The 17,101-nt window shown below is 36.3% G+C and overlaps 1 protein-coding gene across 2 annotated transcripts; it reads right to left on the bottom strand.

Moving 5' to 3' along the window:
• Positions 1-701: 701 nt before the first annotated feature.
• On the bottom strand, positions 702-15,753 carry LOC121297240 (putative monooxygenase p33MONOX). 2 transcript variants are annotated; one of them, XM_041223413.1, is made up of 9 exons: positions 15,602-15,753; positions 13,857-13,986; positions 13,526-13,608; positions 12,982-13,169; positions 9,597-9,705; positions 8,158-8,282; positions 2,687-2,790; positions 1,936-2,090; positions 702-1,532 (listed from the first exon to the last, which is right to left on the bottom strand). In XM_041223413.1, the coding sequence occupies exons 3-9, from the start codon at positions 13,551-13,553 to the stop codon at positions 1,327-1,329; spliced, it is 915 nt and encodes a 304-aa protein (XP_041079347.1). In that variant the 5' UTR covers positions 13,554-13,608; positions 13,857-13,986; positions 15,602-15,753; the 3' UTR covers positions 702-1,326. The 2 variants fall into 2 exon arrangements, with proteins under 2 accessions (XP_041079347.1, XP_041079346.1); XM_041223412.1 differs by having other exon boundaries at positions 702-1,535.
• Between the last annotated feature and the right edge of the window lie 1,348 nt (positions 15,754-17,101).

The raw sequence follows: 17,101 nt of genomic DNA on the forward strand, positions 1-17,101 counted from the left end.
GTGATCGGAATCTCGATTGAGAAACCGCCGTTTGATTAAATCAAAGAACGTTATCTTGTTATAGTGTAAAAAATTGGACTGCCCGTTGGACAAGTAGCCAAAAAAAACACGTTGTCCGACAGATCGTTTTGGTTGTCCTGGAATGTCGGGCTAGTGATTTTGCGAGCCCTGTAAATGCAACCTATCAAATTTACAACACACAGCTGCCTGTACAAACTTGTCTTTTCCACCACTGCAAACCGAATTAATACAAGGATAATATCAAAGTCTGGACGCAACACTAATAATTTTTTTCTCTCACGTCCACAATGTTTTAGAACTCTTTACATCCTAGCCTTGTATTTAATGTTTTTCACTGCATTTCACATATTACACATAATTTTATCTTGTAAAGCGCTTTGTGATAGTGGTCCACTATAAAAGGCACTATATAAAATTATGATTGATTGACTGATTTAGTAATAGGGGACCAAGCTACAACCAACATCAAGTGATACACACCTTACACCAGTCTTGATCTAAATGTTTCTGATCAGTGTTTTACCTGCATCAAATTTAGATGCACAAAACAAAGTGGATCAGAGACAATTCCTTTAAATGTACAATGACTGCAATTAAACAAGCACTATGTTGGGTTGTGCATACATACATGGATTGCAAGGGGGGCAGGGGTAAAGGACCATGCACACAACAGTGACTAATACTATACAGAAACATGTTTATATACATGTAACAAACAAAACTCTACTCAATGTATCTATTACAAGTGACAAGCTTGAACACACCTGCTCTGCTCAGAAGACATTAACACTTTCAGCTAACCACAAGTTTTTACTTAGAGCTCAGTCAGAGATGTCACGAACTTTCTCTGCTCTGCACTTAAGATCTTATGAAAAAAACAGGGAAAGGCATAATATACCCAATCTCAAAATATCTTAGTAAACTAGCTGTGTAAGCTAATACTGATCCTTGAAAGAAAATCTTCCATGTATACAGAAAGGAGCTGTTTTGGACACCTACGTACTGATAATCAAGGAGTCACACTAACAAACTTGACAATGAATGTGGTGTGTGTGTATATATATATATATATATATATATCTACGCACACACACGCCAGTATTTTACTTGGATTAACGTTAAGTGATGATATCAAGTAGACATGTAAACAAAAAATCCTTGCAAAACCTAACGCGCATCTAAATGGGTGATCCGAGAGATCCCTTTCAGCAGGTCCCTTTAAAGAAGTGAACAGGAGCCAAGAAAATCCCTCAGGCCGGGAGGCGAGGGTTCCAAAGACTGTTACATGTTTAATCTATCGGGTCACTAGAAGCCAGAAGGGGTAAGCACATTCATGTCACGGGGTTTGAGGTTGTGTGATCGGGGCGCCTGCCTCTTCACGTCCATGCCTGGTACATCCATCCTTGGGGGTTTCAAGTTTGCAGGATCCTCGGCTAAACGGGTGGCCTGTGCTCGCATCAACTCCATTGGGGTAGGCTTCTGAGCACCACGGTAAGACTGCAAAGCAAATCCTGCTGAGGGAATAACAACATCTTCTTACAAAGCATTGCATATACTCTTCAATCTGACCATTTACAAATTTATCGTTATTCACTGACTGACTAATTAAATTAGTTTTTAAATTAGTTTATATATATATATATATATATATATATATATATATATATATATATATATATATATATATATATATATATATATATATATATATATATATATATATATATATATATATATATATAGTTAGTTATATATATAAAATTGAGAGAGACAGAGAGTGTTATTAAGGATACATTTTAAAATCACTAAGCTTCACAGAACATACTACGTAACCATTCGGCTGGAGGAAATTAATAAAGCAGCGTGGTGTCCCAGTTGAGACCGAACATTAACAAAACAGATGGTGATCAGTACCTGGGTCAGTGGTGGATTTCTGGACAGATCGAGGACCAAAGAGACTCCACTTCTCAGTTGTTCCTCCCTCCACAGGACCCATATCGATGCTGGAATTAGTACTGGCAATTTCAGAACCAGTGAGGGAGGCTGTTGAACCCTGACTGAACCAGCCCCTGTAAAACAGGCAACCCCAATATCTTACATTTCCAAATAATCTTAAAGAAAAAAAAAATTCACAGTAAAACAGGTTTAAAGGGCACTGCATATCAACAGGACACTCAGTACTGCATCTTCAGCCAAGCCCCACCCCTAGTTTGCTGTATTTATCACATACCTCTTCATAGTAGTGCATACTGATAAATCCTCTCCTGATCACTCGTTTTATCACCATCTCCTCAATAATGCTATCCAAGTCATTATTTTATTACTATAACATTTCAAAAAGCTCTGCAGATGTCTGTGATATTCTTTGAGCACTGGATGCGGAAGCAGCCATCTTGTTTTTTTATGTCCGTGTAGGTCTGTGGTGCAGGGCCTCTGTGTATTACTCAGATCCACCCCCTTTTTTTCGGCTTCTATCAGTCTCACTTGGCCATTGAAAGGTTTTCTTGGCTTTTTTTGGAGAAAAAAGGACTAGAGACCTGCACTTGACGTCTTGATGATGTCGGACAAAAGTTGCTGTGTTTGTTTTGTTTTAACTAAAAATAATAAAGTAAAGGAACTATAGATATTAAAACAAGCTATTTCTCAGAAGCGTATTTGACAGTACCTGCGTTTGTGTTTGGGGGATGTCTGAGGTGTCCCACTAGGTGTGGACTGTGTAGATGATGTCTGTTTCTCCTCTTTGGACTCCCCACTCTGCATCTTCAGCTTCTGTTAGCAGGGAGAGAGGCAAGGTTAGGTCAGAATAACTAATACAGGTCTGAATAAGGGTCCATGGCTTCCCATCAGCAGAACACAAAACACCAATGAACAGAAATATACAACAAATCACTACAAAACAAAGATGCTGCAAACACTAAAAACACTGAAATCGTTTTCTGACTTGCTAAAAGTTTAAACAATTCCAACTTGACGACGGAAATAAATACGTTCATAAACTCAGAATCCCCACGAGAATTCTACACCACAGTGAGTCAGATGGACAGTTCTATACCAAAAACTAACTACTATGTGCTATGACTTCAAAAACATGAGTGACTGATTCATAAAACAAATATGAACTCTGCTCATAGTGGGAAGCTAAAGACCCCTTGGGAAGAACTTGTTACCTCCAGGGGACAATGCCCTCAGCCTGTGGCTTCGGTCATTATAGTTCTTCCCTCGGGGGGCCATAGTTTCCCACTATTAGCGCATAACAGTAAATTTTCATTAAAACTAACTCCGATTAAACAAATTTCCTGATACGAATTAACAGTTGTTTACTGCAAATTATAACACAAACTTTTTGTTTGCAAAGTATATTGAAGCCCCCCCCACCCTGACGGGAAAACTTTTTTGAATAAAACTAATTGCCCTATTTCGAACATCAGAGTGTAAAGGATATGGGTAAATGTATTAACTTGCATCTAGATTAGCACCTCTGTACTGTATTTTAGTGTTCAACAAATAATGTGCATTATCCTTGCATACAGAAGTGGAGGTACTGATAGCAGTGAAATGCACCACCGTACAAAAAAAAAAAAAAACTTGCTGCAGATTTCAACTTTTCCATGAAAAAAAAGCCATTAAAAAAAAAAAAAAAAATCAGGATACAATACAAGCCTGAACAGCAAACTGTGGACACAAGTAGTCAGCGTTTCTGATGTGGAAGACATTTTGCTTTTGTAGTTAAATAAGGCCTGTGATCAGAATGTGCCTGTATCTCGGACAATTAAGATACAAAGCTGAGAAATTAGCACAGCATCTTCTGGGACTTGCAGATTTCAAATGCAGTTCAGGATGGCATGCACAGTAAATGTACAGAGCTGTGCATGCAAAGTAACGTACCTTGTTGCTTTTGCAAGTGTTTTTTTTTTTTAAAAAAAAAAACAAAACTTTTTGAAATGTATACTTTTAAAAAGTTCACACATTTGGCTTCCACTCCTGATATGAACCACTTCTGCTCCATGATGTACAGAGGTATATCAAAAGACAAAGCATGTACAGTACCATGCCAAACCTGCGCAAGCCAAGGTTTGCAGTCTGCAAGCTTTTAAACAGAGCAACACACCTCACCATTATTTTTACCTGAAAATGGTTCACATTCCTATGCCCTTGCACCAACAAACAAGTAGTGCTGAGTAAAACTATTAATGTAATCAATTAATCTATCGATCGTTGCTTCCATTAATTGATTGTTCAGATAAATACCAACACATCATTCAATAGCTAGCAAGCTGAACCATTAACATATTTTTATGTACCCAGTACAATACATGTCTCGAGATGATTGCTTTTCTATTTCACCAATAAAAAAATACTCTACAATTTCTAAAGTATATAAAGTATTAAATAAAGAACTCTCAGCATAGTATCCTTCTTAAAAAAATGCCAAGGTCAAATGATGTATTGAGACCATTAAACAAACCACAAATAAATCGATGATAAAAAAAAATAAATATTCATCCTATGTTCTTATGCAGCAGCCACATATAAGGACGCATAGATAAACACATCAACAGTAACAGCGAAGAAACATCCAAGGCATGTAATGTACTCAAAGTAAAAAATTATACAAACCAAAAGTTATAATTAAGAATACACAGCAGAGGGGTTTCAACTATAAAAACACAGAACTTTATAAAAACGACTCTGAAAACTTTCAACTGCATTGAACACCCTTTAACAACTCGTAAAAAACACACAACACGACTGCTTACTAACAAAACAGAACACCACCTATGCTAGAATATATAACAAAAATGAGGTACTGTACCTGTACTTACTGATTCCATAATATAATAATAATTTAAAAAAAAAGAAAGAGTCTGATTCCGGAATCAAGTCGGTATCAGTAGGCCAATAACAGAGGAATTGAATCAAAGGCATAACATTGCCTAAGTAGTTTGTTTTCCATTTGTTTTAGAAATGAAAGAGTAACCGAAACGTGATCAAAGTACTCAAATAATAATTTTATTAAGAATACTAGATTACTCTAATATCCACACTGAACCTTAAAACACACATATACATATAAACAAGGTTTGGCAAAAAAAAGGGTTAAGCCTTCAAATGAAGTAAATTAAGCGACAGTTAAACTTGATCGTAATTTGTGGGTGTTTTAGTAGTTCTGGGACTACAGACTCATGTGATTGAAGATCAAATGAATGCAGCCATGTATCAAAACATTCTACAATGTACAATGATAGCATCCTCTTGTAGGCTGATTGACTAACAGTTTACCTTCTAACACGAAAGCATACGGCGACGTCAACTATGAAATTCTTGAACAACATAAAGATAAGTTCTGGAATGGGTTTCACAATCACAAAATATCAATTCAGTAGAAATGCTTTGGGCTGATCTGAAAAAAAGCTGTAGCCAAGCATTGTGTATCCAATCTTTCTGAGGTGAAGAAAATATGTAAGACAGAATGGGCCTAGAAGACCAACAAGATGTGACACACTGGTTAAGAATGATTATAAAACGCCTGAAAGCCATAACAAAAGTGGTGCCAGTACTTTTGTCCTGAAAAAATACTTTAAAATTAAATAAGTTTGCTTTTTTTAACATAAAAGATTACTTATTAATTACTAGAAATGGTGTATTTGCTTTGTGTTATTAGAAAGTGGTTAAGGTTTACTAAATGTACGTCTAATGTGTTACTTTGAATTATAGTATAAGCATATGGTGCCAATACTTTTGTCTGCAACTGAACATAATGTGCACGTTAGTTTATTCAACAGAAATTTGGCTTATGTATGTTTATAAACATACATTTGTTTTATTTACGTTTTTAATTCCTCAGAAATCTTGTGTTTTGTATGCATTTGGCTATACGGTTTACAAATAGAATGTGTATTGTATTGTTCGACACATAGTACATGTGCATGATGCCTGTTCTTTCAAAAATAAATATTTTGTATTATTCATAAAACTGTTAAAAAAAAAAAAGTGTATACAGGTGCACTTATAACGGATCCTGTTAGAACGCAGTAGCGTTTACAAGGTACTGAAGAGGCATGTCCCTGCCAAACAACATGAGCTTTAACGGGAATTACACTGCTTAAAACAACTTGTTATAACGTATTTACCGTTTAATACGTAGACTCCTGTTTCCTGTTGTGTTTAATACGTACAGTTTAATGCATAAAGTACAGTTTAATACGTAGAGTTTTCCTGTAGCTCAGATAATTATTTCCCATAAATAAATTACATCCGTGTCAGTGAATGAAAGTCACTTGTGTCGTCAGGAAGGAAAACAGTTGCAGTTTACTTTTTATCTATGTTTTTGTTGCAGTTAAAATTGTATAAGTTATGCGTTTAATTACATTTAGGGAAAATGTGATATAATATCGCGTTCTTTGGCAGTTAAGCTTTCTTGTATTGTTGATCTTTAAAACATTTGTCTATAGAGTGTAAATACTTAAGGTGCTTCTGTTCGCAGGTACATACCGTATTTCAAATGGCGTTTAGTACGTTCTTCATTTGTAAAGTACTTACTGACCGAAGTGGATTGCCCCTGTATCAAACGCGTGTCTTACGTTCGATTGGCAAAGGTGCTTAATGGTCAATGCTTTAGTTTTATTTTATATCCAGTAGTATTTTAAAGCAATTTCAAGCGTAAAACAAGCAATTAAATATTTCAGAAATTTGGTACCTGGAATGCACGGTTTTTTTTTTTTAAATCTGGAGTTGAAGGGTAAAAGAATTACTGATAAAACGAAACTCGTATTAATGAGAGTTGACTGTAAAAAATAATAATATTACGAAAAATAAATAAATAAAACATTGCTAAAACACGATATAATACCAGTTATATAAATAACAGACAATGGTCCCACAAAAGTCTGAATTACACTGCCCTCAGAATGTTGGAGCTGAATTTCAATTGAAGGAGCTAACGCCTTAAAACATTCAGCTGACAGTAAATAAAACCCAACAATCCTCACACGAAATGTTACAAACTCGATATGTACACACGATTCAGATACTCCTCAACCTCACTTCCAAACAAGCTTCTATCGCCATCACTGGGTACCTGATAACTCAGCCCCCAGGCTTTGCCCGGCAGACAAGGCCTTAACCCGATATATGCTATGTTAGTATTATTCTGCATTAATATTGACATCCCTCAAACAATTGTACACAAAAAACCTAACAATGCCAAATATAAGACAAACACCTTTCAAAAATAATTATTTCCTGCATCTTGTCCCACAATGATTTCTTCCCAGTAGCCATGTTTTTCTTCTTCAACAACAGCAGGTCTAGAAGTCATGTGATTTAAAGCTGTAATATGATTGGCCGATACTTGTCCCTTATCAGTGGGCTGCCTGGCAAGCGAACAGTCTTATCTGTTCTGGCCACATAAAACCACCTCCATGGGTAAACAACTTTTTGTGTGCGCGTGTTATTTAAATTAAAGCCCTACACGTTATCAGCAAGACCACACTTTACAATAAAGAACTATGTAAAAATAAAAAATAAAAAGTTAATTTGACTACCATATAATAAAACAGACAAAAACATAAAAAAACGCAGGTACTCTGCCAAAGGTAAAACAAACACCATCTACAGTCAGAGATGCTCTGAAAGCTTTAAAGAACATGCAGAGCCCCCAATGCAGATGCAGAAAAAAGTACCTGTTAACAGATTTCCATTAAGATTAAAAAAAGTACCAACAATTTTCCGTGGACCTCATTTCACTGCAGTTGTACTGTATTTAGTAATGGAAATACAGTGAACAATAGGGAAAACCAGCAACAGGATTAATAAAAGGGTGGTGGTATTTAGGTCCATTGAGGATCAGATTATTAAAATAGCTTCCACTAAATCATAGAGTTGTTAGATGGACATTAATTAGAACACATGTGTTTTAAAGTGTGCATTGGATTCAGCTGTTTCTTAATAGGTAATCTACTTCTGTTTTAACAAATACTTCGCTCAGAGAAATTTGAGTTTGAGTTCAAGTCAAAGTACCATAAATCCTAATTTATTAAAAAAAGTTGCATTCTGTTCAGAAATTGAGTGATGCTTAAAGGCTGTGTTGGTGGGCTGATACCAATCCAGACGATAGTGAACAGTTTAGTGACTCACATGCACTGCCTCTGCCACGCGATGGTAATGAGTCTCCTCTGCAGTCAGCCCCTTGTGGGGGGTGTAGCCCGTGTCTGTCAGGCCTGCTTGCCGTTCAAAGCGCTGGATGCTCTCCTGGGTCTGCTCTGCAGGAAGAAAAAAAAAAAAGCACAGACAGCTAGGTTAAAGAACTGTTACCATCACCCTCCCCATTCTTAAGTAAATCCGGTACCTGCGTATTGACAACTTTTAAAAACCAACAAAGTGAAACATTAAAATGGAAGAGTTCATCTGGACATAATGGGATTCCAGGAGAGACTGTGGCAACTCAAAGTTGGTTAAAGTTGTAAAAGTATTTGAGCACAGTAATATTTTTACGTTTAATACTGCACAATTAAATGTAACAGAAATGGAAATAAGACTCCTACTGCATAGCAGTTTCACCCATTTTTTGATTTATGAAACCCTTTATGAAACCAGGACAGTGATATTTCAAAATATCACTATTTCCAATGGGAAAATGGGCAAATGTGTGTCTTTTCATTTACATAAAGTCAGAAAAAATATGAATCCAAATTAACATGTATTTATACTAAAGTAATACATAAATATACTGTATACTGTATTTACAGTATAATCGTAAATCTCGAAAAACTACTCACTTCTAAATCTTATGTAGTCATTTAATGTATTACTTTAGTATAAATACATGTTAATTTGGATTCATATGTTGTTTTTTTTCTGACTTTATGTGAACGAAAAGACGCACATTTGCCCATTTTCCCATTGGAAATAGTGATATTCTGAAATATCACTGTCCTGGTCACAAAAGCAAAGTTTGTGGGGAATAATAACCATTTTCTATACTTTTGAGGCATAAGCAATTAGGAAATAACACTTACTGCCCAGGAAAAAAACCTTAGCCTCATATAAATCATCTAGTCTTTGAAATTGCATTTCATAAATAATCAGAAAACACAAACAAACCTTGAAGCCCTGTATTTAAACCAGTGACAGTGCTGAACTACACTATTCCATTAACACTGTTTGATTTTAAATCAACTCACTGCTACCTGGCTACTGGATGATTCATGTTCATAGGAGAGTTGTGATATTTTCTTTAAACAATACATCATGTTGTGACAGAGGGGTGTATCCTGTGTCTCATGATACCTGACCAAAAGCACTAAATTGCTGCTTTCTGTATACTAAATGGTTCTAGAATAAATACATTAAAAAATGATTTAAGTCTAGTCTTGTTTGCAAATAATAATTTGATCCAATTAAAACTTCTTATAAAAGTAGCCCAGCAAAACCATAACATATAATATTGAATTGCGATATCATTACCTTTATATTTCATTGCTGTTGTGAACTAGATAAATAGCCAGATCTATCCCTAATGCACCCATATGAAGCCCTATCTCTTACATTCGAAAAGAATAGCTCCCTTCTCTTACTTGTGATAAGTGAGTTCATGATGACGGATGTAGCCTTCGCCTTAACCACTGGCTTGCTCGCAGTATCACTGGCATGGAAAGGGGGTAGGACTTGCCCGTTTTCTTCTACCTGCACAACAAAATGAAAAGGTTGATTTGTTTAAAAATGGGCAGCGATAAGACCGTGACCTGAATGCTGACAAGGTCCCAGTAGACTGAAAATGCAGGGCATAAGGGACTATAACAGACAAAACCAGAAATAAAAGTTGACAAATGAAGAGTATGCAATTAGTAATTTCTGTACTGCTGCTTCCATCGGACAGGAGGTCTCAGAAAAGATGGATGGGTTTTCTCCTAGTAAAATATCCTAAAATGTCAACAGCTGCAGCAACTTTGAACTGCATGCTCCATTCAATAATCCGAGAGGTGCTTCCTAAAACACAAGCACCCATCTCTGTCAGACAGCAGTGCTTGTGCTGTCAGGACTAGCAAGTCGGAGACTGCAAGAGCTTTTGAGCAACAGCAGTGAAACAATATACTTTCTTTCATGACCAGCGTTCCCTCTAAGCATTTTAGATTCTGAGAAACTTGCCGTTTTGACTGAGAAAGGGTAAATTATCGGTGAGAAACCTTCGGCTACGCATTAACCCTTTTAATATATATTTTTGTTGTATTATAAAATTTTGAAACAATATTCCAACACAAGTATCACAACAATTTTACAATTTACTTTAAATTTAAACAAGTCATTTATCGTGGCTCTTCTTCCGATTTTGAATAATCCTCTGATCCTAGCAGCCCTGTCGGTTGTTATCATAGATAGACAGCATGCTTAACTGGTGGCCTGCATAACATCTGCTTTATTCTACTGCATAAAACACTGGCATCTGCACTGCCTTCAACTGTAACCACCATTAGGGCTACTCATTGTTCCACTGTTGGGAATACCAAATTCCATTTTTCAAAAATGGACAATTCCATTTGTTCCCACTTTTTATCAACATATTAATAATTAAACATGGCACTTGAACATAAACATAACGTTGGTAGTTAAAATAAATAAACCAGTGTTGCTGTAATAGTAAGTAAAGCACCTGAAGTCACTTCAAACCCGTCAATGTTTATAGACATCACTTGGCCCATTGCTGGCATTAAAATAAGCAGGAAAACCGAAGAAATATATTACAACAGTTCAGAAAACCAGATGTCCAGCACAGTTGTGAGAATTGCATTTACAGTCTTCCATTAACACAGTAGTTCAGTCTACAAATAAAGGTGGTTTGAAAAGACATGTTTAGCTTATTGCTGGTATTTACAACAACAATAAATATGAAACAGATCAGCAACAGTACAGCAATGTCATGTGAGAGTAATCCTATGTCCAGTACACCTCAAATTAAGTTTAGCATTTTACTGGCATTATAATAATAGCCAAGATAAAATATGAAACACTGATAAAGGCGTGTTAACTGACTCGTTGCTCTGAAACAGGTTCGCTAATATGTATTACCCGATATGTATTATCTCAATTGTTTCTTTCCTAATTCTGCAGTGTTACTTGCAAGATTTATAAAGGGGCGTGTCTCCAGACAGAATGTCTTTAAATGTCTGAAACCAAAGGTGTGTAGTAACTACATCCTTTACACAGTAAAGGGATCAATTTCCTTTAAGGATTGTATAGCTAGAAAAATAGTTTTGAGCTCATTTCTTTGTCGTCAGAAAATATAACACAATTAATAAACAGCCATGGTTTAAAATTGCTAATTATAGCTTCATTAAAAGGAAAGTAGCATGGAAAGAAATAAACTACATAACAATGAAATAGGCAATTAATTTAGTTTACTTCGGGAAAGATCTGCCTTGAGCGCAGTACCTTAGGTCGTAGTTTTTCAGCATAAAATGCAGTGCTTTGCCATTGTTGCTGTCTTATTTGCTTTCTTATTCTCTATGTGTTTACGACTGGCATTGATATTTAATGGTATTGACTCGTACATGATCACGAGAACAATAGCAAAACTTTAATATTATTGCACCATCCTCATAAATAATAAGATTTCTTTTAACTCTGTCTTACTGAAACATTGCTTACTTTTCTTCGTTAGTGCAGCCGCCATGTTGAGTTTCAGCAGAGACATGGAGTGAAGTCACATGATGAACAAACTCGCAAAAAAAAAAGAAAAAAAAGAAAAAAATGGACATGTCCTTTTCAATTACTATACACTTAAATGCGTATTTTCAACTAATGTGCTGATTTACATTTTTACCAGTTTCAAAACTGCTTGAGATGATTTCTAAAATGGGAAAGGGAAATAAAACTAAAACCATCAAAGTGTGAGTACTGAAATTTTTTATTTATGTTTATCGGAGTACTTGCATTTCTAAATAAGGCAGGAAGGTTGTGCTTCACTGATTTTAGTATTCAATTATACGACGAGTTAAAGTTTATGATCACCACTCTCAGGCAGAATCGCCAGATGCCTGCTTCACCCACCCTGTACCAGTAGATTCGCAGGTACCCAAGCGAGCTCTGCACTATGTGACATGCTTTTTTACAGTGGGAAATCAGACAATCAGCTGCAAGACACACACAAATCTGCTTATTTTAATGTTTTGTAAGAATGGTCTCAAAATAATAGGTTTACCTCGAGAGGCTGAAGTCTCGATTGAGGTTAATATTTATGATAACTTGCGAAAGTAAGTAAACCGAGTGCAAAGGTTGTTGCCAGTTACTACTAAAAATGCACACATTTTAGCCTTAGAGGGAACGCTGTTCATGACGATATAGTTAGAAATGGATAGTGTGTTCCAACACCTGCAATTTGCCTTATAACAAAACAGTATATCAATAATGATTTTTGATCTTTTTACAGTTTTTACAAAGCTGTATTTGTAAGTAGTGCAATACAAGGTGGTCTGTTTAACATACAGAAGAACTGATGCAAGTTAACTTCAACATAATGCAACTATATATCAATATTTAATTTTTCAACAAACACTGAAACTTAGACAAATTACATGACCTCATTCATGAATCACATATTACATTGATCTGCATGTGGTTATGCACATCATATTGTTTTTCATATCATAAGGCTCAAGCAATGAAAAGCCAGACACCAGTAATTTCATTGAGGGATGGGGGAGCAAAAAGTGAAGCGAGACAGAGACAGTTAGACATAGAGAAGCCTTGCTTTTACCTATGAGAAGAGCTTCAGGCAGAAGTCATGTCCTGGACCACAAGCTGTTTCTGTAGATGAGATACATAGAGGGGGGAGGGAGAAAGACATGGGAAGAAAAAGAGGTGGCTTCGTAGAAAATGTGACTTTCCTAAAAGGACGACTGCTTTTTCCTACAGGGGACAGGGGAACAGAGAATGAGAGAAAGGAGAAAGAGGTTTTTCCGATACCTCAGAGAGATGCTGGTACTTCCTCTCTGGGATGACAGGCTTCTTCCACAACATGTTGGCACTGATGTCTGAAGGGGGTGGAGTCATGGGGCCCAGGTCATCAAGGGCGTCATCGTAGCTGAACGCATGCCGATTCATCCCTACTGGCAGAGACCCAAGCATCCCCTCCGAACCTCCCGACTCCAGGGCTGGATGACGAGACGAGAGAGACGCAACCATTTGGAACAGTTATATTCAAAAAGTTGTTTCCAGTCTAAAACAGCCGAGTGCTCAAGTGACCTTCAATATATTAGTTTGTGGGTGTGGTTGTTAAATAAATTACAGTTTTTCAACCTTAAAAAAAAATGCAGTTAACGATTGGAGAAAGATCTTTATTCAGTAGAAGGCATACAGTGTAGGGTCAATTTCATATTCAGTATTTACTCAGTCTTTTACATATACAAATAAATGTTGTTTGTCAGTACACCTTAGGGCAACATAAAAAAATAAGATTTCCTTATTGAGGAAGTCACATGTGAATGTACAATAGCAAACAGCGACTCACCTGGCATTTCAGATGGTCTTGAAGCCATAGGAATGCACCACAGATACAGCTAATGAGTTTAGACTAGTCCTTTGGATTTTCAGCTAAGCAGAAAAAAAAGTATTAGTCTTGTTACAACAGTTCCTCTATATGTTCATACATTCTAAAAGACCACCTTACCAAGTCCAAGATTAAGACCTATGGTAAGGTGCTGGAAATTGTATACCCTACAGAATACTGATGCTGGGAAACATTACAAAATGGCTCTGTAGACTTTAAAAGTGAAATAAAGGAATACATTTAAATGTACATTCCACATTATCAGGAAGTTTGAGCAGTGGCGGTCACTTACCAAGCTGAAAATCAGTGGGGTTTATGTCTGCTGCTGAACTTTGACACACACTGTTAAGAAGAGACTGGATCCAAAGCATCCTGGAGGAGTATAGAAACTGAGCTGGGATGCAAATGAGCTGGCTGAAGACCTGGTGAATTACAGAAAAAAAAGCAACAACATTAATGACATCCTTAATACCTGGATAGATTATCTAACACAAGCGGCTCTGTCACCCTTCTTGTTAAAGATCCCCATCCCTGCTTTAACTTCAGAGATGTAACTTACACGGGTGTTCTAATGATATCCTAACTTCAGGTACGATGTGTATAGGACTATGTATCAGAATACGTGATGGTCCCGAGTCTACTTGTATTATGCATCATAATAACATCAAATAATCATTAAATGGATTACTGTTGTGTCAATTAAAAAAGTTAGGGAGAGCATGTATTCATACCAACTATAAAAGACACTTATTCTACATTCAAGCAACCCTTGGTGAACAATGAGCTACTTTGTTTTTGGTCTTATGTCACCATACAATGATGCATACCTCAATGGGATATATCATGTAAAGTACCACAATTCATCCTACAACAATGACACGTGCTACAGCATCACTTGACCCACGGCAGTTTTCTTAGGCTCCTGTTGATCCTGGTCCACTACTGTACAAGTACAGACTTCCCTACAACCTTAGAACAAAGTGGCTTTTATATAGCCTGTCCCTTGTATTTATAGCTAGAAGTGTTTCCAACATGTGCTTCAAATATAAATGTATGGTTTGAAAAGATATCAGTCACAAAGTCCAAGAGGCTACAGAATGTGGCATCAGAAAAAAGACAATTATTATTATTTTTGTATTCAAGTTTAACCAGGATAATTACTCTGTGATACAAAGTCTGTATTCCAGAGAGGGTCTCTGGACAAATGGCAGCAACACTGAACAGATTCAAAATAGAGAAAATAATAGTAATAAAAAAAACAAAAGTGATAACATTTAAAAAGTGGATATTGTATAAGGTTTACAATTTTTAAGTTTTATTTATTTATTTACTTTTTTATTTTCACATTTAATTCCGGAGGCTGGCGTCTAAAAAATACATTTGTGCGCCGAATTAGAAAGTTATTTGGTTCAAATAGAAAAGCACACATCCCGTCATTTGTTCTAAATCCAAGAACCGTGTTATTATTATTTTATTATTTAATTGCCAATTACCTTCATACCCCTAGCGGACAATGTCGGAATTGTAGAGAGGCTGACTAAATGAATGCAAAAAGAAAGTCCACTCTCAAATGCGTTTAATTATGACGGGCAACGCAATTATATATATATATATATATATATATATATATATATATATATATATATATATATATATATATATATATATCTATATATATATATATATATATATTAAACTGTTTAACTGGATTTAAATCTTTAAAGTTGATGTTGAAAATAGTCTAATCGGTAATCTCGCTTGATGTTTCTGTCATATTGTTATCGTGGTAAACACAATTAAGATATGAAGATTACAATTATGATATTAACAATAAAGGCACGTTTATTGAATTGACAGCAGCTAATGCATTGTACGCTCACAGAATCAGAATCTACCATGTTCTTGTTGCTACCTTCCTAATCTATGAACAAAGCCATTGACGCTGCTTTTGAAATAAAAACCTGTCCTTCAATTACACGGCCTATAATATCAGTACCGGTAAATATGTTACTTACTGATCTCTATAAATGTACTAACCTGGTGCTGATGCTCCTTGTCTACTGGAATTAACAATGTAGCACTAAAGCTTGTCTAATCCAGACAGAAATGCCATTATTTTTGTTAATTTTACACAAACATATTTTGCTATCAGCCATGGTTTTCCTCAACTAGAGACCTAAAAACGGTAAATACCTCTCGCGAGAATTCAATCGAATCACAGGTGGAAATAGGAGGAGGCAAGGCTGAAGGATAGGCCATCTGACGTATCTGAATATAAGGGGTACTCGTTAAGTTGCAATCCTCAGCATCACTATCGAATGTTATAGGAATCTAGTTTTGGACACATTTCGATCTGCCCCGCTTGAGGAGGATGAAGTTTGTTAATTGAAGAGATCGAAGTATCCAGGAGTTGCTGGGCATATTTTACTGATTGTGATGTTAGCGTCAGTATTGAACAGGTCCAGAATGAAAATATAAAAACAATATTTTGTTTAAATAAATAAATAAAGCAATTTATGTTGTTTTACGGCCCTAGTTTGCTTTGCACTAGTGTGTTTTATTATTGCATACTTCTTCAGAGGGTACACTACTCTGTGTGTACATAAAAATGACGTGTCTGACCGGAAGTGAGAATAATATTGCGTCTCACAAATTCTCTACATTTCAATCTGAAGAGTAGAAGATCTTAAATTTACATGTGATCGAGACGGTTCTGACAAAACAAACACTGAATTATAGTTGGTATAATTGAACACACGCTCCTCCTGTAGTTACCCAGTTACTCTGCAGTTATTGAGAACGAATGATGTTTGATGTAACTGCACCTGTGGGAGGGATTGCTCATTCAATCCATTTGGCGATACAAGTCCTGCTGCGCAGCTAATACACACTGATCACTCCTGCTTTCTGTCCTGTTGTGATGCTTTTCCGACGTCACAGCCCTCTGCAGCTGTGATCTTCCCCTATTAAACTTCAATGAACATCAATCACAGGCTAATGTGATTGCTGGTTTCTGGAATGCTTCCAGTTTAAGTGGAGTGGTTTTTTGACAATTTCTGTAAATGACTTGTTGTTGGAAAGCCCTTGAAGCATACTTTAAAATGATACTAACGTTGTTTATCCAGGTCATCCCCCAATTGAAAAAAAAAGGTATTATGACACCCAAAGCGGCATTTTTACCACATTCATTCACTTTCTCACACAGCTCGTCTATTGCATGCACACGACACGAATCGCACATGGATTATGTATTATTACCAAACACAAATGGAGGAACCACCTCCCCAGAACTGGATCCACTTATGCTGGGATGAACCCATTGTTTCAAAAAGCATGGCCCAATAATCCTTGTTTATCCAATCTGGTAAAGGTGGTCGCTGCAGTCAGCTAAAATCCCTTTTAAACTCGTCTACCAATATTATGACCAATTTAACAAGTTGCTTATGCCCTGTATACTGCAGTATACTGGGGGGGAAAAAGGAAGTCCTGTACTGCCCTCTCCTGGTGAGTGACAGGAAATATTCTTTAAATCATTCA

The sequence above is a fragment of the Polyodon spathula genome, chromosome 22, assembly GCF_017654505.1.
Source record: "Polyodon spathula isolate WHYD16114869_AA chromosome 22, ASM1765450v1, whole genome shotgun sequence".
Taxonomy (NCBI): domain Eukaryota; kingdom Metazoa; phylum Chordata; class Actinopteri; order Acipenseriformes; family Polyodontidae; genus Polyodon; species Polyodon spathula.

Excerpts from the sequence above, each read along its gene's own strand:
- LOC121297240 (XM_041223412.1), bottom strand. The coding sequence starts at position 13,553 with ATGGCTTCAAGACCATCTGAAATGCCAG. Across the intron at positions 13,170-13,525 it reads AAGACCATCTGAAATGCCAG|CCCTGGAGTCGGGAGGTTCG; the intron begins GTGAGTCGCTGT and ends CTCGTCATCCAG. Across the intron at positions 8,283-9,596 it reads CATGAACTCACTTATCACAA|AGCAGACCCAGGAGAGCATC; the intron begins GTAAGAGAAGGG and ends TTCTTCCTGCAG.